Source organism: Plutella xylostella, chromosome 12, assembly GCF_932276165.1.
Source record: "Plutella xylostella chromosome 12, ilPluXylo3.1, whole genome shotgun sequence".
In the NCBI taxonomy this organism is placed as follows: Eukaryota; Metazoa; Arthropoda; class Insecta; order Lepidoptera; family Plutellidae; genus Plutella; species Plutella xylostella.
In genome coordinates, this window is record NC_063992.1 from 8,163,379 (window position 1) to 8,188,082 (window position 24,704).

Consider the following 24,704-nt stretch of genomic DNA (forward strand, 5'->3'; position numbering starts at 1 on the left):
AGAGATAAGGGCCATAGACACAGCGAAAGGGATGCGTTCAGTAAAAAACTTTTACCAAAATTTACCTCAATAAATGTTTTTCTTCTTTTGCAACACTGAAAAAAGACTTGTCAATAATGACATTTGTCAATTTTGACATTGACAATCAAAGTTGGGGTTGGGGTTCGGTCGGGTGTGTTGATTTCGAGTTATTTCTGCGAAGGTTTATTTAAAACTATACATCTTTGTATGGTTACAATAGAACCTCCAGAAACTTGTTATAGACTTTAGCACAATGTGGGATAATATCATAGAATGTCTGAAAGACCCATTATTAGTGGTTAAGGTCCAGAACTTTTTTGGTGTTGTGTACAGGAATGGTCCTCAGTCAAGTGCTAACGAACCTAGTGGTGGAGAAGTGATACATTCAGACAGAAAACAATATGAAAATGAAGCGTTCGATATTCGCCATCATAAGAGAATACCTAGCAATATATCAAGTAGTTCTGGTTCATCATATGAAACTGATTCGTCTGCAACAACAACCGCTGATGAAGTGGAGTGTTTAATCAATAATAGATTCTGGTATTACTTGTTCGTCCTGGGCACAGCTCTCGGGGACGAGATATTCTATGCTACATTTATACCGTTTTGGTTTTGGAACATTGATGGGGCAGTGGGACGGAGAGTAGTCTTGGTGTGGACTGTTGCTATGTATATTGGTAAGATTCACCCTCATTCATACAACCTTCCAATTTCTAAGTATGCTCACTAACTGAGATCATTGTTTTTAAACTATGAAATCTTGTTACCAGGTCAAGGTTTCAAAGACATAATTCGCTGGCCTCGGCCTGGTTTCCCAGTGAAGAAGCTGCAGAAAAAATGGGCGATAGAGTATGGGATGCCGTCAACCCATGCCATGGTTGGAGTGTCAATACCATTCTCCGTGTTGTTCTATACCATGGACAGATACCAGTATCCCATAAACTGGGGAATGTCCCTGGCGGTTATGTGGTGTACACTGATATGTGTGAGCAGAATATATTTGGGAATGCACAGTGTTTTGGTAAGACTATTCAATAAAAGCTATATTTTTGCCACAAGCCTTGCTTTACTTTAAATACTAGGTTTTCCTGTGTGTATTTATCCCCATAAATAACAAACATAAATTTTCACAAACTTAATTGAGGGATTTTTAATTTAGTTATTGTTAATTCAGTTATTAAGGTACACAAAGAAAGGTGTAGCAACTCTACAGAAAGTAAACATACTTAACAAACTGATTTCATAATTGCACAGTAAATATATTGCATGTTACTCAAACATATTTATCTACACTTAATGTAATTATGAAATCAATGTGTTTAGCTTTCTTTCAGTAGTTTAATTTAATAAAAAGACTAAATTATAAAGTATTATAAGCCTGCCTACATGTACTACAATATTTATGACATCATTTTGTACTGTTTACCTTGAGTTTAGTTATTAGCATTGGTGGGAAATGACTCATAGAAATTTAATTTTTATGCCCCTGTATATTAAACACTGTACCTATACTTTATTTACCATCCAAATTCCCATTCGTTAATTATAAATAATTTATTCATTAATTCCAATCCCAACTGACCACAATAAATTTCAAAACTTCTAAACCCACATTTCCCCTATTCCAGGACATAGCAGCGGGTCTGCTCCTGGCATCGGGTCTCCTGGTGGTCCTCATTCCGGTGGTGGACTGGCTGGACGGGATCCTGCTGACGGACCTCTACTCACCGCTCCTGGTCTTGACCGTGTCTATACTGGTCATTGTGTTCCATCCGAACGCAGACAAATGGACTCCTACAAGGTTTGACATATTTTTTTACAGTTTTCCTTGGGTATTCAAGGATAAAAAGTAGCCTACAACACTCTTAAATGTATATTTATGGGTTAGCTTTAAAATAATTACAGAACTTTTCAAATTAGTTGTGTTGCTTTAGAGCCTAAACACAAAGTTCCAAGAAGCTAACATCCAATTTAATCTTATCAGTGTGTATTTCCCAATACAGTGAAGCATAGTTCACTAGGAAATTGTACGCTTGAGTCATCAGTCATCAGATCAGAGAAACCCGTGTTACCTTCCTGCTAGTAAACAAGAATAAGTATGTAATATATGTATGCCTAGATAAAAAGATAATAATGAAATCATTATCATGATGGGACTCGAGGAGTGTACTCGTAATAATTAATTTACACACAACTTTTGACCGACAAACTTCCTTTGTCAAAATACGTGTCTAATAGCTACACATACACAAACTTTAATGATTGATACCTACATACTTGCTTTGTTCTACATACCACAAAGCCATAATGAAGTTGGCCAAATAATAAAGTACACAATGGTACTCAACTGTTTACTAGCCCACTATAATCATAGCATTTTACGAGCCAAATCAGTGGTACAAACACAATAGCCCAATAAAAATGGCATTGATTTCTCTTTATCACGTTGAAATGTGGTTTTACTATTGGTACATAATTTCTTAACGATGTTTTTGTATCTCATGGAAGTTCCTAGAACCACTAAGATCACTATGTTAATTGATAAACTAATGTGTGAAAACTTCCTCTTTAATGAACTTTACTTTCACAGCTAGCTACTGTTGTTTTTGTTAGTCATAATAGTTTAGTAACACTTAGTAGGTACTTAGGTATTAAGCACCAATCGAATTCCTGATGCCTTTACTGCTTGGACGGCAGTCAACCACATTGTTATCTACTAATTAAATAATTGATCTACTTACATAATAATAAGTAATAACAGAGTCTGATATTTTGTTACTTTTCTGTTTGTATGTGCGGGATAGTGACATACGATATTTTTTTTCCCGAATTCAATATGTTCCTAAACAAGAACTCAATCTAATATTTTATATTTCTTTCCTTTCAGAGGCGACACAACAATGATAGTGAGCGTCTGTGCGGGCATTCTGATCGGCTCGTGGACTAACTACCAGCTCGGCAACATGGTGGCCAGTACCCAGGACCCGCCCTACGAGATCATCTGGCCCACCATAGACATGCTGGGCTGCACCATCCTCAGAACTATACTAGGCTTCTGCGGCGTCATAGCAACCAGAGCAATAGGAAAGTCGGTATCCTACGGATTCGTCTGCGCGCTCCTGGGCAAAGACAAAAACGAACTTCGAAACTCTGAAGACAGCCTCGATAATAAAAACAAAATTATCGTCGAACTGTGCTACAAGTATTTCACGTACGGTATGATAGGATTCAACACCACTTATGTGTTCCCAAATGTATTCTCCCTGTTAAAAATCAATCGGCCTACGTATTACACGGAGATATAAGTTCTAGTCACGTGATTGCAGAATTTGAGATTTATTTTTGTTATCTTAAACTAGGGATCTAAACGTAAATTACCTCAAATTGCCTTTGATGAAAATGAAAGATGTTGCCATTGTTATGGTTAATTTAGCTATTGCTATTTAGCATTTTGTTAAATTATTGATTTTATCTTAACGCTGTGTTAATTTAATTTGCCTAATTTTATTCTCATTGGCTTTGTATTGAACCATTTACTTTAAATAAAAGTAACCATATTAAGTAAATAGGTATAGTAACTTTGAATTAAATAATTCAGTAATTATAATTAATATTTACAGTTCAGGGTTTGTACCTACCGCTCGTCAAAGAACCATGCATGTTATCTTAGTAATGGTATTGTATTATTAAGTTGAGAGATCTATTTCAATTATTTTTTTACATCTAAATCTAGTAAACGTTTAGGAAATTACTTGTTATATTAAATTTAGCTTTGAATGCACAAAAATTGCCAAGAGCAGATCTGATCTAAATATTGTTCTGTTTTATATTTTTTTTGTAAATTCAAATATGTTACTGTTTTTGACATTAGATTCTGAATTCTGACCAAGTACCTTTATGTAAAGATGTTGTAAGTACCTGTATAACTTTTATAAGATATAAAACCCCAGTTCAGTTTAAATATGTTACTAATTATTGTTATTGGTTAAAGTTATATGCCTAATAGATGCTCGGAACTTAACTAATGGTCATAACAAAACTGTACATATACTATGCTTGAGTTTTGTCAGTGAATGCTGAATGGCGGCCCTAAAGAAATTAGGATTCATGCAACCATGATGGGTATGCTGGTATACCTGTAGGAAACAGCATTAAGTTAGTCCGGTAAAGGATTTCCACGGTTCGCTCACTGATGAAACCCACCCTGTATAGGCATTTTATTGACAAAAAATGTTGGTAACAAACTGTAATCAGTATCAGTCAATAACATTCCACTAGCTGTATGAAACTAACCTTTGTTATTCTATGTGTAATCATCGTTATCAATATCGCAAGCTCTGGGGTGGCATTTTATCAGTCACTTGTCTGAAGCTCGGCGACTGATAAAATTCCAGCCTTAGATTCATGCAGGTATGTTGAAAATAATATGTAGAGTCCGGCAAAGCTCTTTGTAAACAGAAACTAATTAATAGGGCAACAACTTTTTTTTTTACTCTTCATTAATTAAGCTGTCAGTAAAAGAAAAATTTACACGTCGCAAAGTTAGCATTGTAGGACTCTAGATATTTTTTAATGCCTAGAAAAAACACTGATTTAATGTAACTATTGAAAGTGCCTACAGACACCAAAACCAAGCTATAACGGGACACCCTAGTATAAATAAACGATTCATAACATTAGAATACCTATTCCCAGTTTCATCATCACGTGGTTACACGGAATAGCTATATCTACGGTTATACCACGTTATCTTAATCCAGACTTGGTGAAACAGATCCTAAGGCACATTTTTTACAGTATGGTAACCATTTAAGTATGTACAAATGTTAAACTTGTACAGAGATTGCTTCCCTGTAGGTAGACCATTATTGTGTTTTTTTTTAATAATCACCTAGTCCTCGTGACGATTTACAATTTAGCCTATTACCTACACAAATCACAAGTAATTATTGTACCTAATTAAGAAAAAAAAAATCAGAGCAATCTGTTATATTATATTTAAATTTATCTAAGTCATTTTTGTTTATTTTCCTCCCAACCTCCCAAATAGATGATGCCATATAGTACCATATAAACTCTGGTGTTAATTACTGCATGTGGAGTGAGAGTTTTTATACCGTTTTCGAGAAGCGAGTAAATGTGAATTTGTGTAACGCGGGAGATTGGCCACCTAGCGGTACACGCGCTGCACTATCTCCGCGCTATACTTTGCGTTTACTGCTGGATCGGTTATGAAGAACCTACACTAAGCCCTCTGAGTCTGATCTATCTATTACGGTCTCGCTCGATGTATGTGCAGTTATGCACCGTTTTATACATATAAAGAATGTATGTAAAGAGAGTTCGTTCAGCCTATAATAGATATATTTGTTTTCAAATAAAAATCACAGACATACTAATTTACTCCATTTATTTAAATTATTCTAGTTTTATAAATACAGAAAGAAAGATTGTTACTACGGGCAGTTATCTATATAAACAAACAAACAATATTACAAAATAATCGTGGAACCAAACACAAACAGATTTTGCGGAAATACATAAGAAAGTAAATACAAATAAGGTGGGAAAATATATGGCAAACATTATGTTGCCTTCTATGTTAGGATTTTTATCAATTTGGAAGCTTGAGTCAAGCTATTATAAAAATAAGGCCATTTGGGGGCTTTACATAGTCATTGAAGCGAGAAATTGCCACTACCACCCTCATCATATATCTTTACCTCTAGATACTTTCACATATCGAAAGTTAGGAAAGATAAAGTCGAAGCTTAACTTCGTAAAAACTTGCTTTAACGAATTAATCTTAAACGTATGCATTACCCACAGATGCATCGAGATGGTCGAAGCAAACGGATCGATCTATTTTCACGGATGTTCTAACGAAACAAGTAGGGAATTACATGGATTGACGGTGAATTCTTCTCTTTAAGGATAAAGATTAATAAATTAGAACACCCCTAGGGTACAATAAGTGCCGCACCGTAGATAGTCGGCCATCAGAACTTACAGCTGACAAATATATTTTAGTAAGTAACTAACAACTTCAATTATTTATGCTTTTGATAAATAATGCTTGAATGAACAGTTTATCAATGTGTCATGGTGTTCATTTTAATTTTGTCTTAGTGATAAAAGATTAAAACGTAGTAAAACTTAACATCTACCGTCAATCAGCTACCGTATTCACGCCAAGTCAGCGTTATCAAAACGGCAGTGAATTTGTAGGACATTGATGATCAAACGTCAGAATGAATGAAGAAACTAGTTCACTAGCATCCATTTATTGCGAATTCGATATCGTTTCGGTAAGGCTTAGATGACATGAATATGGCAGCAGCTTATACTTATATTTTTCTTATTTCCACGGATATAGCACCATACGTATAAATGTTAATTTAAAATTCGGCTACCGTCTTTAGAAGAGATAAGATAAAAAGATAATTACATTATTATGGTAGCTTAATTATGTAGAATATTTATAATAATACGCATACGTTTCCTCAACTACGAAGAAAATATATTTCTTTTAACTTTCTAAAGAAAGGATTATAAACATACATTGTATATAATATAGATATACGTATATTCATATTTTAAAACGAAAGTATGTACAAGAATATATTTTAAAGTATATAGGTAAAAACTGCAAGGAGTATCCAACTGGGTTGGGTTACTCATGTTGGTGATAAAAAAATGCAATTTATAGCATTGTTAGTAAACAAAACATACAGGAAAAACCCTACACTATCACATAATGTAAATGGCATTAAAAGAGGAAAAATATCTCAACAATATTTGGCAACTGTCGATTTAAGAATTTAAAACAAATACAGATTAAATAGAGCTTAACTTAGGCGATACGATACGATAGTGCTTTAATTTTGGGTCCACACGATGTGTACCAACTTAACAACAAAAATACCTCGTTTATAATTTTCTCGGCAAATGTGATCACTCTATACAGCCAACTAGCTATGTCGTCTAGTAAGTCAAATCGTGTGGACCCAAATGTAAAATCTGTAGATTGCGAATGCGTATCGATACTATTTCGGCTACAACCATTTTATGTTGAGTGTTGGCGTGGTCAGGCGACGTTGATGGCGTTCATACCGTCACGGATCCGGTCGAACAGACTCTGGTCGCTTTCCAGAAGCATCTGTAAATAAAGAAAAATACAATTAATGCATTGATAAAAAGTTGTAATATAAACTTAGACTAAACAAACCTAACCGAAATTTCTTACCTTACTGAAATGTAGTATGTAAGGTATAATCGTATTTTGGAAATATATTGTTTTACGTAGGCATGGTAAAGTTATATTATAGGTTTTTAATACTGAAAGTTTATGCGATTGTGTTGAAAGACTGTTTATGTAAACCAATACAGCAATAAAATGGTCACATCCAAACTTCAATCATAATCGAAGCATCCAAACTACAAGTCCAATTTTGATGCAGTTTTTGTGATATTTTTGACGACTGTTAATTAGTCAGGATAAGCTCAGAATGAGTAAGTCAATAAATCTCGAATGCCCGTTGACTAACTACAGATTTATAATCTTCCGGTATGTCCAAATACCGGCACTAGGGGATTATTAGTAATGTATTCGTGAGTCACATGCATTTCGCCGTATTAGTTCTTTAAACTTTGCGGATATGGTGCGTATTTACGATATAATACTCATATTATAAGGAGGAAACATAAATAATACCCTCGCGAAAAACCCTACGTACTTAGTTTCAAAAATATATTTCATCATCAGCCTTGTCATATCCACTGATCATCAAGTGAATCATTGGGAAAAAGGCAGGTTTTCCCAAGCGCTTTACTTTCATATTAAAATCTCCTTTCGGATGATTCTTAGAGCTCTCATTAAATAAAGGTTCTGTTATGTACCGAATTTATGTAATTACTTCAACTCATTTATCTTACACATAGCACTATGGGGGTGACCACTTTTATCACTTTTGTTCAGTGCATACGACCGGCCTCCCTTCACTGTGACTGAATCCGGATCATAACCATACTTCTGACTTAGTCTTTCGTAGGTGCACATCCGAATAAAGATCTCTGTGACGTTCCGTTTTGCTACACGCTCACTCACATCGCGCAGCCTCAAGTGTGAGCGCGACGGAGAACTTTTGTCACCTCTTAAATGCACCCCGTGCTAGCCCTTATGAATAAGCTTTAATCACAACAGTACACACCTCATCCTCACTGTCACTATCCTCCTCCTCGCTGCCCTCGCTGCCGTCGAACAGGGCAGCCGCTTTATTCTTCAACGCCAGCTTCCTGGCCGTACGACCGGCGTAGTCCAGGGCAGAGGGGTCGACGCCAGCGCACTTCTCGAGCAGGTAGCGGGCCGTGTCGACGTCCCCTCGCGCCGCCGCCACGTGTAGCGGTGTCCACCCGCATAGACCCTCCTGTAATGTTAAGAGAGGTTGTTTTAGCAGGTGAGTTTGGTATGGGTGTGGTGGAGAATATGGGTCCTCATGGAATGGATGAAGATTTTACTTTGGTAGTAACGGCTAGATACTTAGATTTACGTACGTTACGTACGATACATAGAGCTATCTAATTCTTTGATGTTGGTGTTTCATGCTCTACTAATAAAATTAGGTACTTAATTAATAGATGATAATGAGATAAGGCAAAAGTTGGATGCAAGATAAGGCAAGGAATCTTTCTGAATTGATTGACACCTCATCATTCTTATTGTTTTGATCAAATATCGCTGAAATAAATCTTCAAAAGATACAAGTTATATTAAAATAATGGGATTTGGGGTTTCCTAAATATTTTGTGAAATCGGTCTGATTGTGCTACTAATCCGATAACGTTTCCTTACAATAAATTTAACCATAACTCCCTAACGGTAGAGTGGGCTTTCCAACACTCATTATTTTATACGGTGAGCGATAAAAGTTGTTGCAATACCTCGGTTTTTCTGTAGACTTTAAGCCGGCACACTGAAGTGCGTGCTTACATATAACACATTCAAGATAATAGATACTCATTATGTTTTAGCGCAGTTTTAAGTGGCCGGGAAAGGCCCGAAATATGGGAAAACCTACAAGGTAATGTTCCTCTTTATCGTGGCATGCATTTGTTGACAAAGTGTCATTCACTGATACTACAGGCTTGGCATAGTTTATTATTGTTATTACAAATGAGAATGCTTGTAAGATGTTGCATTAGTGATAACAATAATACAATGTTGTTGTTGCCCCGATGGCGCAGCGGTTAGTGGTTCGACTGCTGTGCCGAGGGTCCCGGGTTCGATATCAGCGTCGCACATAATACAATAGAATAATGAATGAATTCTTCATGAATTATAGTCTGTCTAACTACAGGAAAACAAAATAGTGCTGATAAACTTAACTATTGTTAATTTAATTGCTAAATTACATTGAGATCTTTGGCGTGGGGAAATAAGGAAGATCTGTTTGTTTAAATGTACTACTAGCACAAACGTAGTTTTTTTCAGTTATTGTGGCTTCTGTGTTATTCTTTATCCTTTGTACATTTGCATATGTTAGAATCTTATGGGTACTTTAAAACTAATTAAAAACGCAATGAACAAGATGATACCATTTAATCTGTATTTCCGAGGTACTTACTCATATTAATTATGTCATCATAACGTACATGAGTCGACCGAAACAGCGGAAGTCTAATAAAGTGACTATTCTATGTTTATCTATTTATACAAATATGGTATCTACTGCCTACCCACCAGTTCATGTAAACTAACTGGTTTTTAAACAGAGTCTATTTAAGGTAATGCAAATTTTATATTTTGAGGTAGCATTATAATAGTTTAGGAAGTAATTTTTTTTTGTTGTTGTATAAACTATACTTGCCTAGAAAAATAAGTAAGTAGCTAGGTAGATAGGTAGGTACAACTTTATTATTTTTTAAAAGAAAATGGCAGTTGCCTTATGCTGATAAAAAAAGTTAATTTTCTATTTAACGCGGTCGGAAATATACCCCATCCTACCCCCATTTGTTCTATTATAATTTATAATAGTTGAATATTGAGTAACGTACCGCAGCATTGATGTTAGCTCCGTAATAGACCAATGTCTGCAGCGCGTCGACGTGGCCGGCCATCGCAGCCACATGCACGCACGTTTGACCTGGAAACAACAAATAAACACATTTATTATTTAATTCAACATAAACATACTACTGGGCATACAGTACTGGGGGGCTATAGTATACTTTGGCTTAACTTTCTCAGTGTCACTTATGTACAGACTGCGTTATCCGCTCAAAACTCAAATGTACTTGCAAGTAATGATCAAGGCGGAACTTTTTCATTGCTCGCGAATGGATATTGGGGAAACCCTGTTATACCAGCATTAATGATTCACGCAGTCAATATTACAATTGGATAGATGATAATGAGTTTTGTTAATCCATCATAAGGAGTCTACATTGTATATAGATAGGTCTTTATAACTTTCAACACAAATAATTGTTATAAAGTTTTGGACATTTCATTGGATTCAGATTATGGGATTTTTTATCCTTGATGCTCTTTTTGTGGTTTAAATAACAAGAATTCGCGTCTAACGGCTTATGGAAAAACCGACATTTCTGTGTAATCAATGTAATAATGGACAATGCTATTAGTTAATCATTTGGGATTATAGGTCGGTTTTATTGAAACCTAGTCATTATTTTATACAAAAAACATATTTGAGTTATGCAATCGTTAACACGATTAAAACACTAAAACCATTTATTTCCAAGGACAAGCATGATTATAAACATACTTTAAATACAGTGATCTATTTATAAGATGGGTACCAAACCAGCAATCTAAATTCAACAGTCTTGAACTGGTTCCAAATCCAAGTGTTTTGTTTGTACGTGGCTAAAATAATACAGAGATCTGCTTTTAGAGCTAAGGAATTTGGGGTAATTTGTAAAAAAATATCTATGGCTTGTCTCTGTAAATGTATTGTGTAAGTAGTTACTACATTGTAGGATTATAGAGGTAGCTGCTTGAATCTTACTGCCTCAATGCTATAACTTTTTTTTTATTTAATATGCCACAAAATACGCTGTTGTTTACCTACGAGCAGGTATCTGTGAAGTCTAATCTACTACATAGGAACACTCCCTAATCTGCGTAGATTTCCATCTCAAATTGACTATCAAAGTACACAATGTTATTCTTCGAAAAAAACTCAATATCCTATCTTATCTTCCCGTGAGAAGTACTATTTTTGTTTTCTCAGACCGCTTCTGCAATAAAATATCATTGTTTTCCTGTTGTCACATCTAATACGAAGTAAATAAATAAGGCTAGTAGGTAATACTCATAGTATTTTGTTACTACGTAATTTCATTAGTAAGACTTTGAAATAGAATAGCTAATTATGCTTGTAGCGTCTTATGACGGATTTCTCGACTTCCTACAGAACTTGCTGAAGCTTTGCATTAGCAGCAATAATATTCATCATTAGAATAGTCATATAACTCATAAATTATAATAATATACGACTGTGATGTGATGATTCAAGCCTTGTTTGTTCGTTTGTTGTGTTTTATTATGTATGTGAATGTAATGCACGCATGCCAATATCTAACTCTACATGGACTATTGGACCTAATATAATCTATGACGTCGGTACATGTTGAGGATGCTATAATAAATATTTATTGTTGTTACTGACTTTTTTCATGATAGTGGCGGATGATACTTAAATTTCCTCGAAGGCTGTGCTATTGCTGAATAGAAATTTAAAACCAATCGTGGGTCTTACATACGATACTTCGATATTCAGTTGTTTTTATCAATTTGGATGAATACGAAATACGAAAGACGGAAATCAGAATGTATAACATACGCTGATCACGTAATCTTCACGAAACAATTGGAGAGCTGTCACGCAATCCGTACATTTAATGCTACCAGATAAGTCGTGGTTAGCGCAGCAGCATTCGTGAAGCTAAACTGACCCTCCTGTACCGGCGCTGCTCTAAAATTAGCTACCCGCAGGTTCGAGTCTTACTAAGACTTGTATTTTTAGAAAGCAACAGATTCAGAGATCTCTCGATGTGGGACAGTGCGCCTTACATAACGAGTATGTGTGTGTGACTGTGTCGGTGTGTGTATGTGTGTGTGTGTGTACGCCGCTCTCGTCTGTCCGATGGGGTTTTCCCAACTATGCGGCGCACGTAGTCGCTTGCGCATCGACCGAGCCAAATATGGCCGTCTGTCGTTTTGCCATTACTTTTCCATTTCTACGCGTAGTGGGATGAATAAGGACTATGTGGGGGGCTCTTTTGGAGAATTTAATGTTATTGTCATAGGGGCGATGATGATAGTCAGAGTGCTAATGAGTCTTATATTAGTTCATTAATGTTTAAGTCACGAATTCCAACCAATAGCTTGGTGTGGTGCTAAATTGTAAATTAATACGATCAGTTTGTTTATTCCGTTAACATGCCGTTAAGTTTGCCAATATGCAAGACCACACTGATATTGGAAAAATGCTGTAAATTTACATATTTTCATTGAAAACTCTTTTGTAATGTATCTCATGTACATTGCTTTACAAAAACATCGATATTATACTGCGCCATTGAAAAACCCGGACAAACGGAAAAACCGGCGTTCCACAAGGTCTATCTAAATAACATTTACTGAATTTCCCACCTGCCGCCGCCGTATCTTATAGTTGCGAAGTGATAACTATACTATTATCCATAGATAAATAATTTAATATTATGTTACTAAGTACCCAATAAAATACCATGCTACTCGCCGGAAGCAGACCCATACGAGTGTTAATACATCCATGTACTTAGATATAAAAAAACCTTAGAAGATTCAAGTCCAGCGAGAAAATCTGCATTTACATCTACACTTTCAATTTCATTATTCCTGTTCTATCTATCTAGGTGCGTTGAGCTTGACTGAGCCTCGCGACCTTTCGTAAAAAGTAATGAATACTCATTACTTATCATGATGCCGTCGTGATTATTCGATTTCCTTCCTTGTTCGAGTTATTGTACTCGTGCTGTTGGGCAATAAACGATAACCATTGATTTCTTGTTAACCTAGGACCTAGGGCCTTAAGTTAGGGAGTGTTAAAGATCTAGGTACATTAAGTACGCACGTGCTCATTAACATTGAATCCAGAAAGTCAGAGAGCAAACAAAACCAAGTCCTATAATATTACAAATGGCGCAATAGGTGTAACATAAGACGCTATGTACCGGCTCTAAGTACATAAAGTTGTAAGATAAATTTTGTATGTGCCAACTTAATTAAACGTGTAAATTCCAAAACCTGTATTTCCACAGTTTAAAAAGGCTCCACAGAAATTCTTTATTCATATATTTTGAATAAAAACAAGCGGAACCAGGAACCTGTCGCTCCATTATGGAAGTAATGATGGTAAAACCTTGCCATTTTCAAGTCTTGAATATTTACACGGCGTACGTGTGGGGTCATAAACATTTTGCTAATGGCAGCGCCGCGTTAATAAGAATCGTTGGGAATTCCGAGGCTCGTATATTATCTAACCGTCCGTTCTTCGACGCTCGGTATACTTTCTCGGCTGGGGATAACCCAATGGTTACATTCACATCGGAATTCAACGGATGGCCAATTCTATAGAGACCGCAGCGCCGCGGCCGCTGGGTTTTTCTGAACCCCAACTGCTGCCAACGTTATTCGTCAGAATGCATGGTTTTTCATCATTATATCCTCAAATATACTTGGGGTTTCTCTAATTAATTGTGGTTAGGTCACTCATGTTGTAAATATTTCGTTGAATCTGGTTTCCTAGTAGCAATTTAGGCCGGTTATTATGTTTGGATTTTACGTAGGTACCTAATGGATAGGTTTCATTATCAGGTATCCTTTATGGAGCAGATTGGTATTGGATCGTATCTATTTCATATCTTTATGATGTACCAATCTAAAAGCCTAAACGTGTATGAAATACATATTTAAATCACCTTTACTATGATAACACTGCTTTAAAGGACGGTGTTTTTGACCTAACGAGTCCGCAAAATTGTTTTGCCAATCCCTACGTAATACCGCAAAGTTGTAGATTCGAGACGAAAAATTGCAGTAGGTACCTAGCTGTAGCAACAGTAGATAATTCACACATAGCTACAATACTAGGCAACTGGTTCGTAACCCATCAGAGGCGCTTTCACTGGTCTCGTACGTAACTCGTGATCACTACGTCATCGGGGTTTCCCACACTTCGGTATGCTCGCCGATTCGCGGACAAGAGGTCACCTATACGCCAATAACTTTGATTCTCCACTACCTACTTTATAGCCACATATTTAAACAAACTGACGATAAACCCACGCAAATATTATACCTGTTAGCGATCACTAGGGTTCAATGTAACATTTACTGTTTGTCAAACATCAACTTTATCGCTAGTATACTTTGTAGCGTATCAGCTCAGACGGCAAACATTAGTTAAATCATTGCCACGTGTAACTGATTAATGATTACGATTAATACGGCAATCGGTATGTAAATCTAGGGCTTTGATACGTTTACCCGAGATGGGAGGAAACCAGTGGTAGGTATAATAGTAATAAACTCAAAGAATTGATAGTAATTGCAGTGATTGTGACGCAGAAGCGTCCTTGGGCGACGTCAATGGGCGTAGCGTTTGTTTCACACACAAATACACGTTCCAATGAACAAGGAAACTCTGCATCAATCAATAGACAAATTATAACGCAGACTCTCCCAGCAGACGGATCTAGAGTGGAATCTGTATTTTTTTCTGAACAAAAGACACGCGATGGTGATTAGATTGATTAGATTCCACTCCTCGGCTCTGTCATGGCATAGGATGTGCATCGCGATGAGGTCAACTACATTCATTGATATCCTAGTTGGTATTTGTTGTTGTAATGATATCATAAACATGTTTTGTTAAAAGTCCGATTATGTTATGTTATTATTAATATTACGATATAGCGTAAATTTTCCATCCCGTGTTTTGAATATTAAATAGGTTTTTATGTACACGTCATTTTATAATATGGTTCACATGATTTTATCAAACGAGCTTAAAAGTAAAATCATGCTGAATCGTTAACAGTAACTAGAGAGTGGATATCTAACATAATGGATGCCAGTTTTACTCACCATTGTAATTTTTCTGGTTCAACGTGGATGCTAGCCTTCTCTGCGGTTGTTCTGGAGCAGGAGCCAGTAAAGCTTGGAGACAGCCGACATAGCCCGCTGCGGCCGCCACATGTAAAGGTGTGTTGCCAACAAGGTCTCGAATGCCAAGAGATGCACCGGCCATCACCAGCATGCGTGTGACTACTGCATGCCCACTCATGGCTGCTAAGTGTAAGGCGGTCTGTCCAAAGTCATTTGGTACATTTAGCCAATCTTTGTCAGGGCAAACTCTTACTAATGTTCCTACTGATTTTTCACATCCATGTACCGCTGCAATGTGTAGTTGTCTGTGGAAATAATGCTTAAGTTAATAATAAATAGGTACATGTAATTACGTATAGGGTGTGGAAGATGTTCACATTCCAGTCAGGTCCAGAGATAATGTGATCTATAAAGTCCAAAAATAGTTTTAATTATAATTAATTAATCTCTACCCACCACATTCTATACTATGCTATTAAAATTTCACAAATAATAAATTACTTTCAAAGTTTCAGCAAAAACTGGCTTAGTTAGACTACAATAGAAATTTAATGAACATAAACTTTCATAAAGAACTTTATAATTTGTGTGTTTGGCCACTATCATTATTATTTTAGAAACATTTTTAAACACTTTTGTAGAAATATTCTGGTTTTCCTTTAGCCATTAACATATTTTAAACTACTTCTGTTATTGTTGCTTGGATAGTATCTGTTCACTACAATTACAGATTTGTAAGTAAATAATCTTGATTATCATCACCCAACTCAATGTGTCTATAAGTAATTTCAATCATCAGGCACCAGTAGATAACATTGTGTCATATCCCCATATGGATATGATGCCACAAAACTCTGAGCTAACCTTATTTTGTGCTTATGTATTGGTAAGGTTAGATATCTCAATAGGACACCATCAATCAACATGCAATTACCAAAACTATTATGTTTCAGTCCTATCTAACAACATAAAAAACCAAACTACATCTTTGTTACAATACCTTGGTCCATATGGAAAAGATTCTTTATCAAAGAAGCCACTTTATTAAACATTATCTATTATTTAATAGCTATTAAAATCTATTTATTTAATTAATAATTTGAAATGAAAACCACTTACGTGTCTCCATCGTCATCCTGCTGGAACAGGATGGCGAGGGGCGGGATGTCATGAGTTTTCTCATCACCTATAGTGACTGTGGGGGTGGTCTGCGAGGTGGGTGTGTACACTGCACTATCACTAAGCTTAACACTCGACAGACACTCCGAGAGGTCCAGCCCACTGTCCAACTGCAGCTCAGGCTCAGGATCTTCCTCACTAAGCCTGCTGCGAGCACGCTCACTTTCCTCAGCTAAATCACAATCTTCCGAGGTCAGCTGCTCACTTATCGGCCCAGATAGGAACCCAGAGTCTGTGTTTTCATCCTCCTGGATCTTCTTTGAGGTGTCGAAATCCTTCTTGAAACTCATGTTGGAAATTTTGTGTAAAGCACTAACCAAGGAAACACTTTAATTTTAGAATTCGTAAAGTTAATTCTAGCAGAACATTGTAGTTGTAGCTAACATTACGACGCGTGTTTATAAATACAAAGTCGACACAACACAAAACACTACACCCAACTGTTTCCTCCTGAGGCACAGAAATTAATGTTGGAATCAGTGTTGCCAGTGGCAGATAGTCAAATATAACACGAATCAGATCAAAAAGTAACATTTTCCCGAGAAAAGTAACATGACCTTTTTAAATATGGAAACCGACAAAATACTTATTATGGCAGTTTATTATACAAAAAGTAAAATAAATTTCCTGTCCTATTCGGTAAAATTTAAAAAATCAAAAAACATACAGTCAATGTCATTCAAAACTTATTTCAGTTGCAAACACGACTCGTTATTAAATGACTGATTCCATAAAAATGTACTCATTTATTGGATTAAGGGCGTCTTGCACAACAAAGTTAAATAAAATTAAATAGATTTAATTTTATTTAACTTTGTTGTGCAAGACGCCCTAAAATAATGAATGCAACATTTACTTAACAAATCATAACGCAAAATCCAAAAAAAAAAACAACGACACATGGTATTAGGTTTTTACTTTGAAAAAAGTACCGACTGATCGATTCGCTGCTAGTCAGACAGTGCTTAGAGTGAACCTCACTCGACTCACTTGTTCGCACGCCAAGAAACCGGGATGGAAGATTGCGAAATACACTCGACTCACGCGAGTGAGTGAATATGCGGCACGACGAAGTTGAAAGATTTTCACAATATTAGTCAATTCACAAAATCAAGTACAAGCCAACGTAACAAACAAAAAAATGTATCATTCTTGGAATCAATTCATTTATTTTTTTTTATTTCCTAGAAAATCTAAAAAGTAACACAAATATAACATATTGAGTCGTGTAACATGGAGGTAACACAAGAGGGTCAAAAGTAACGTAAAATGTTACTTTTGTAACATTCTGGCAACGCTGGTTGGAATAAATAAAATGAAATGGAAAAGCAGCTCTTTCTTGTGTGTAAATGTGACCACAGACAATATAGAGAAATGTGACGTCGTTTCGACTGTTGCGTTGCGTGACGTTACAAGGGAAGTACAAAATGCATCGATATCGATATCGATACCTTCATAATAAGTTTTATACTTACTTTTGTTTTGAATAGTTTTGATACAAAGTAAGCTAGTACAAACACATTGATCCCTGATCTTGACAAAAGCTAAAGTTCTCAAGCAATGATAAACAAGAGACCACGTGCGCGCGCTGCACGTCGCTGCTGCGCCGGGTGCGCGTCAGCCGCAACACTATCGCGCATTCGCGAAAAGGTTTGACTGCCAGTACCTAAATCACTGTAGCATGATACATAGGATTGCTGTCAAAATATTATTTTAATATCACCATTGCAGATTATTTTTTGATATTTATATAGCTACCTATATGTATTTTATTGTGTTTTTTGATTGTGAATATTAATTGTGCCTGTATGCTTGTTAATTTATGGACTTTTAGTCTGAATTAAATTATTTGAATTTGAATAAGTTTTTGTTCAGTATTTTAGGCAACTGTCGACGCAAAATATCTATATTTACATACATCACGCAAGAAGGTTACATTTATTTTTTGTAAACTTACTTAGAATTCAGTCGATAATTTAATTTTTTTATTAATATACACATCACTAGTCGCAACAAAGAGGATGAAATTTACTACGATATTCAGGGTTGACAGATGAAATTTAGGCCATGGAGCTAAGAATAAGGAAATCTTCATGTATGGTCGATGTCGGTACGGCTGTTGGGTGAGTGTGGGGTATTTATAAATGTTATATATTTCCCCGTGTCCCGTGGCTATTTGATGGCCGTTTGTTTTCCCACTATGTTCCATTTATTGTGTGTCGTAACGGCAGAACATGTTTTATGAAGCTGTTCACCGGACACCGATTTACTACGCACGGATCTGACCGAGTGCCCAACATGAGGCCGCGTTCACGACGCCAGTGGGTGAAGCGGGCGCAGCTTAACAAGTACCAAGTGTGCCTATTTGTAACATACACCAGCATACGCGCCATTTATAACATACCCATACTGCGTATATGGCTATTACGACTCACAGTCACTGGGCCAGGAGGAGCGTAGTACGGGTAGATCGACAGCTTCTCGTTAGGCAAGTATAGCTGAACATAAAAGAGTAGAGAATAATTGAGGGCGTGGCAATCTAAGAAAGTGGCCACACTATTATAGTATAAAAAACGGACAAAAGTATCACGATACTTTAGCAGAAAAAATCAAAACGAGAAATGTTTCAAATATTTACTAATTATAAAATGCCACTTTTTGGGGAGGTTTATGTTAAGAGAAGAAATTAGTAGGGGAGAGGGGGGCAGTCTTGAATGAATTTCATTAAATCAAATCAACTGTAACTTTTATTTCATTGTGAATTTCATAATGTTTTTTTGCACTGAAACACGTTTTGGTTATCCCATTATGTAATTACTATAGGAGAAAAGTGATAGTATCACACATCGATATTTTATTACAGTTTTTTCTTGCTCAGGAAAAAGTTCAAATGTGCCCTGTAGGCAATTCTTCTAAAACTGTGTTTACCAATTTTCCTGCAACAAATTATTTAATTGGTCAGAAAAGCAGAGACTTGCAAATTATTATGTCTGGGGAATTTATACCGACTCTTACATACTCGTATTCTTACACATATTTTTACAATAGGTACTCTAACACGGAGAGACCGACACACATAGACACCTACAGCTGTAAAACTTATCGATACCCTTTTTGAGTCGGGGGTTACTAAAAAAGTATCTAGACCTGATGTTTTAACAACATTAGCATCCAGACCCTGATGTCATGTAACGTTTTGACACTAGTATTTTCTAACCTCTATAAGAATAACAAATACATATTGAAAGGCATTCTATTACATCAAAATAGTACTTTTTTATAAGAAATATAAGCAATGTATGTTAATGGTTAGAAATTAAGTACCTACTCACCAGTATAAAACGCTGCTCTTTCATAAACATCGTATATATTGACTAATACTTCTCCAGTCTCATTCTCCGCCAAACATCGTAGGTAAACGCTGTAAATCATCTGTCTAGCTTCGCTGCGAATGGTTTTATTCATTTTCACCTCGTGAACAAACTCAACAATCCACAAAACTCCAAAATTAAGCAAAATTCGATTTGTTTATACAGGAACAGGGCGAGTTTGACATTCAAACCATAGAAACAGACCACATATCACAAGTTTGTTTTTATTGCCAGGTTTAAATCTGTTTAGTTCCAAAAACATTAATCTCTACTCTTTTGTGTTCAGCTATACTTTATGTTCCTCGGTCAACAATCAACACTTGTTTCAGATTTTCTTCTTCTGAGATATCGGTACATTTAAAATTACTCTATGTAACAAATTAAAACGTAAGCTGTGTGTCTGTCATTTCTGCTCGTCACTTGAAGTTACAGTGACAGCAGCATGAAATTTTGAACCATTTTGTTTACTTATTTAGATTTTTAACTTTGTTTTTAATTTAAACCATATCCTTGTACAAAAGATCTTACAGCTATTTATAATTTAAAGAAAACGTGTTAAGGCATCACCATGTTTGGAGAAAAAGTAATAGAACTTATAAAAGAAGCTGAAAGAAATCCAGACACCATGGACCCCTTTAACGTATGAATTTATTATTTATTATTGTATTAAATCTTATAGAATTATACCGTTTACTAGTTATCTAATAAGCATTCTTGTTTATAGGACGAGAAACTTCGACAGATATTGGAAGAGATGCAATTGTTGTTTAAAATGAACATGAATGATGCGTAAGTTTACCTTTAGTAATGTGTATAATACGAGATTCAAATGCTATTAGGATAGTAATTTCGGAATAGAGTGGCTTTGCTATAGAACACAAACAATTCAGACATACTTAATCATAAGTTGAACATAAAGGGTCAACTTTATCACTTATCTTTATAACTGTCTTCAAAAGATTTATATTATTATCCAAAATTAATTTGATCCAGTTATTAACATATTTTGAACACTTTGTGTGCAAAATTAATATTATTGCTGTTGTAGTTCTTATGATTTTATAAATTACTTACCTGATTGTAATCAATTCCTTTTTTCAGAAATGCTACAAGTGAAAACAGGTCTCTGTGGACAACAGTACAAGTGAGACATGCAGCATTAGAGAGAAACAAAAGATGTCTCCTCGCATACCTCTATAGCCGCATGAATAAAATAAAAACTCTGCGCTGGGAGTTTGGATCCGTCTTACCTCCAGATATAAGAGAACTGTTGTCCGATGAAGAATACCAGTGGTTCTCAAAATACTCCACAAATCTCGCCACATATATGAGATCTCTTGGACAAGATATAGGTTACAGTGGTATTGATCTGACAGAGAACCTGAAGCCTCCAAAATCCTTGTTCATAGAAGTGTTGTGTGTGGTGGACTACGGTAAACTAGAATTAGATGACGGTGATGTCATCATGCTGAAGAAAAACAGCAGACACTTTCTGCCTACCTCTGAGTGTCAGACACTTATACGTCAAGGAGTACTTAAACAGATTACATAACAGTTATTATTAGTAGTTAGGTTATTTAGTGAAATCGGTAGTAATAAATACTTTTGTAATTTAATGTAAGGGAGCAATCATTATAATTTCCTGAAGATGAAAATTAGGAACAAACCTTAATAAAATAGACCAGTAACGCCATCTTGTTGAAAAGTGAGAAAAATAAACTTAGGGTGACTTGGTGATTTCCACAAAATATTATACAAAGTTAAATCTAAATGTCCAGACTCCTGCTTAGTCAGTAATCAGTATGTATAATTGTATATTGCATTTAAATGTTTGGTGCAAGTCAACCGTAATCTAAGTTTAATTTTCACACTTTTCTACAAGATGGCGTTACTGGTTTATTTTGTGATTAGCATTGAGGTAAAATCATTTAAGTATGATACGAAAATCCACTCCATTTATAGTATTGAGGTAAGCGTACATCTATCGGTATCGTACATATTGGACAAAACGGATTTTTGAAATGCTACGGCTGTGCCGATGAAGTGGACGCAATTGTGTAAATTTTTAAACAAAGAATACTGAATATGATGCGTCCGTTGCGTACGATGCCAAAGGTGGACACTATGCCAGTTTCATACTTTTACCGAAGCAGCGCTGATAAAGAAGGATATACCGGCCAGCATGTCAATTGAGGGTATGAAACTGTTCACCAGTAGAAGAAACAAGTTACAAGACATGTTAAATAAATATCTCCCTCTCTAAGTAGATTTGAATAAATTTATTACCAATAAAAACCAATTTGTTACAAGAAAACTAACGGCTTTGCGAGAAAAACGTTTATTTTGAAAAGTTTTATTGTCTTGAGTCACGAGGGTAACATAAAGTGAATGAAATAGAGCCAACATTTACGAGGGTCGCTTGTTTCAAAACGATGCCCTTTTTTAATCTTTCAAGGGTTGTCATGTGCCAGGGCTGAGATCAAAGAGGAATAAAAGGAAATTTAAATATGTCCTCGGGCTGCTTAGCACCCGCAGCAGCGGACCTTTCTAGAACTATGATAATAATAAAGTGGGTATTTTCCGCTTGTGTAAGTAGGTAAGAAGTTAAGAACATAATCCAAATGTAGGTCAAGTAGAAAGTCGAGTCGGTAGGTCCTTTGGCAATTTTTATAAAATATATTTAATTAGGTACTTAGTCAAGTGGTAGAGGCTATTCTTTCCGCACTAGACTCGTGGTTTCTTTAAGTTTTTATAAGCAGGTAGTTAGGCTGGCACCTGAGATATGAAAGACTATTATTATCATTAAAGGATATCTAGAATACCTATAGATGTGCAGGACAAGGCAGGATTCGAACCCACGGCCTCACGAATGAGAGCCGAGACCTTATCCGTTACGCCACCACGTCTATAGATTTTAGTAGTATCGAAATGAAACTGTTTGAAATGCTGGAGGTGTTGGAGCATCCCCATGCAAAGGGAGGATCCTCCGACCAGGTCGGGTGGTGTGGCCTGGCGGGCAGCTGCCCAACGGTTAGCGTTGGGGATTTCTATATATTGCAGAGTAGGTGAGAAACTTCGTATGCGCGATGTAGGATTTTCATAGTAAATTGCGTAGTTCCCATACATCTTCTCTGTATTGCGTTCCGAGCGCCATCTGTTGATCTTCGTCTGAACTAGTGGCTAGGAGTCCGCCACATGTTTAATGCCGCAGCTGTACTAAAATTTTAGTTTTTATTGAATTTATATACAGGGTGTCCCAAAAGTCAACGTCATCCCTTAAAGGGCTGATAGGTCAGCTCATGAGAGGCCAGAATATCAGAATATGACCTTAGTAAAAACTCGATAATTTTCGAGATATTGACACTTTTATAAATTTGCTGAAAATCGACACCTTGGATCAGTTTTTTGCGTGCCGCCGGTACAAAAATCCATATTTTTAGAATTTGTTTGGTGTTGCATCACCATGTATAGCCCTGCTATTGATCGCAGTCAAAAAAAAAATAGAGTAATGCTGTATGTTTAAAAAAAACACGGTTTTCAAAGTCATAAAAGGTAATCTTATTTTTTTATAAACAACTTTGACTCTACATACTGTAAAAAAAATATACCACGCAAACCTGGCACCTTATTTGAAAAGATTGCTCATTTAATGCAGTTTCCAAAATGGTATGAAACGTTGCTATTGTTTCAATTAACAAAAAAGTTATTGCTATTTTAGTACAAAACGACCTCGATGTAAAATTGTTTGAAGGAAATTTATCTGACTGAATTTATTAAGGGTAAGTCATGTTGGAATGAGTAAAAGTAAAATAGGTGGTGTGGCCGGGAGTGGGAAAAGAGACAACGTTGTCACAGAATAAAAAAAAACGCATTTTGAGTATCTTTCTCGAAAAAAAAAAACCGACTTCAAAAAACCACTAAAATGTAAGTAATAATTTAAGGTTTACACAAATTATATGTGACAGTACAAATATACCTAAGCAGGAACTGTTCTTTTTTGATGTTGGTGCAGTGACAAAGTAATCTGAAGAAATATGGCACCAACTTCAAAAAAGAACAGTTCCTGCTTAGGTATATTTGTACTGTCACATATAATTTGTGTAAACCTTAAATTATTACTTACATTTTAGTGGTTTTTTGAAGTCGGTTTTTTATTTTTTTAAATTATTATTTTATTTTATAGTTTTTAGTTTATTTGCAATAATTTTTAATCAAAAGTAATATGCAAATGATACCAAAAAGTCCTACTAATCAATACGAATCATTCAAGCCTAAACACGAGGTAGTTGCTATATGCCGTTGAGGAGTTCCCTTGACTGCCTTCCGTTTCCATCATCAGATCAGCTCAAGGTCACCATCATATTTTATTGTTATAAGAACTATATTTACGTTCTTAATTTCATTAGAATCGGTTAATATGTGTCCAAAATGGAAATTCATACCCTGTTTTTACCCCTTTACCCACCCTTAGGGGTGAGATAAAATTCTGAAAAAAAATGGGACCACCTGGAAGCTCAACCCAATAAAACAAAAAAAGAATTTTCAAAATCGGTTCATAAACGGCGGAGTTATCGGTGAACATACATAAAAAAAAATATAAAAAAAAATATCCCGACGAATTGAGAACCCCCTCCTTTTTTTGAAGTCGGTTAAAAAGTGGACTATAGCAACTCCACATTCCCCATAAATGTAGCGCATGGTAACGTACATTCCTGAGTACTGCTAATGTGTGATATTGTACAAGAAAAACGCTTACACATGTACATTGTACACCCACAGTATCCAAAAAAGGGACAGATCAGTTTGTCATTAACTTTACCTCTAATTACTTGTTATTTATTTTAAAGTTATTGTTAAACAAAACCAAACTCTCAAAATTATGATTATGACCATTAATGAGTATTATTTTTTGCTGATTATGTACTAAATATAATAATGTGGTGTTATAATTTTGA

The 24,704-nt window shown here is 35.8% G+C and overlaps 3 protein-coding genes across 3 annotated transcripts; 2 read left to right on the top strand and 1 right to left on the bottom strand.

Annotated features, from left to right (window-relative positions):
- The first annotated feature begins 145 nt into the window (after positions 1-145).
- Positions 146-5,036, top strand: LOC105384976 (sphingosine-1-phosphate phosphatase 1). Its single transcript, XM_011555278.3, has 4 exons — positions 146-701; positions 795-1,045; positions 1,653-1,825; positions 2,912-5,036. The coding sequence occupies exons 1-4, from the start codon at positions 275-277 to the stop codon at positions 3,327-3,329; spliced, it is 1,269 nt and encodes a 422-aa protein (XP_011553580.3). The 5' UTR covers positions 146-274; the 3' UTR covers positions 3,330-5,036.
- Positions 5,037-6,292: 1,256 nt separating this feature from the next.
- Positions 6,293-16,853, bottom strand: LOC105384975 (NF-kappa-B inhibitor cactus). Its single transcript, XM_048624733.1, has 5 exons — positions 16,319-16,853; positions 15,179-15,504; positions 10,078-10,166; positions 8,235-8,450; positions 6,293-7,183 (listed from the first exon to the last, which is right to left on the bottom strand). Exons 1-5 carry the CDS (start codon positions 16,666-16,668, stop codon positions 7,112-7,114), a joined length of 1,053 nt encoding a protein of 350 aa, XP_048480690.1. The 5' UTR covers positions 16,669-16,853; the 3' UTR covers positions 6,293-7,111.
- Positions 16,854-20,173: 3,320 nt separating this feature from the next.
- On the top strand, positions 20,174-21,365 carry LOC105384974 (DNA replication complex GINS protein PSF1). Its single transcript, XM_011555276.3, has 3 exons — positions 20,174-20,389; positions 20,474-20,538; positions 20,851-21,365. Exons 1-3 carry the CDS (start codon positions 20,318-20,320, stop codon positions 21,299-21,301), a joined length of 588 nt encoding a protein of 195 aa, XP_011553578.2. The 5' UTR covers positions 20,174-20,317; the 3' UTR covers positions 21,302-21,365.
- The last annotated feature ends 3,339 nt before the right edge of the window (positions 21,366-24,704 follow it).

What these genes read in the sequence shown, in the direction of transcription:
- LOC105384974 (XM_011555276.3), top strand. Translation starts at nt 20,318, where the DNA reads ATGTTTGGAGAAAAAGTAATAGAACTTATAAAAGAAGCTGAAAGAAAT. An exon ending in ACACCATGGACCCCTTTAAC is followed by an intron (nt 20,390 to 20,473) that starts GTATGAATTTAT and finishes TCTTGTTTATAG; the next exon opens with GACGAGAAACTTCGACAGAT. An exon ending in AAAATGAACATGAATGATGC is followed by an intron (nt 20,539 to 20,850) that starts GTAAGTTTACCT and finishes TCCTTTTTTCAG; the next exon opens with AAATGCTACAAGTGAAAACA.
- LOC105384975 (XM_048624733.1), bottom strand. Translation starts at nt 16,668, where the DNA reads ATGAGTTTCAAGAAGGATTTCGACACCTCAAAGAAGATCCAGGAGGAT. An exon ending in GAACCAGAAAAATTACAATG is followed by an intron (nt 10,167 to 15,178) that starts GTGAGTAAAACT and finishes TGTTGTTTCCAG; the next exon opens with GTCAAACGTGCGTGCATGTG. An exon ending in ATAGTGACAGTGAGGATGAG is followed by an intron (nt 7,184 to 8,234) that starts GTGTGTACTGTT and finishes CTTTATTTACAG; the next exon opens with ATGCTTCTGGAAAGCGACCA.
- LOC105384976 (XM_011555278.3), top strand. Translation starts at nt 275, where the DNA reads ATGTGGGATAATATCATAGAATGTCTGAAAGACCCATTATTAGTGGTT. An exon ending in GACTGTTGCTATGTATATTG is followed by an intron (nt 702 to 794) that starts GTAAGATTCACC and finishes TCTTGTTACCAG; the next exon opens with GTCAAGGTTTCAAAGACATA. An exon ending in GACAAATGGACTCCTACAAG is followed by an intron (nt 1,826 to 2,911) that starts GTTTGACATATT and finishes CTTTCCTTTCAG; the next exon opens with AGGCGACACAACAATGATAG.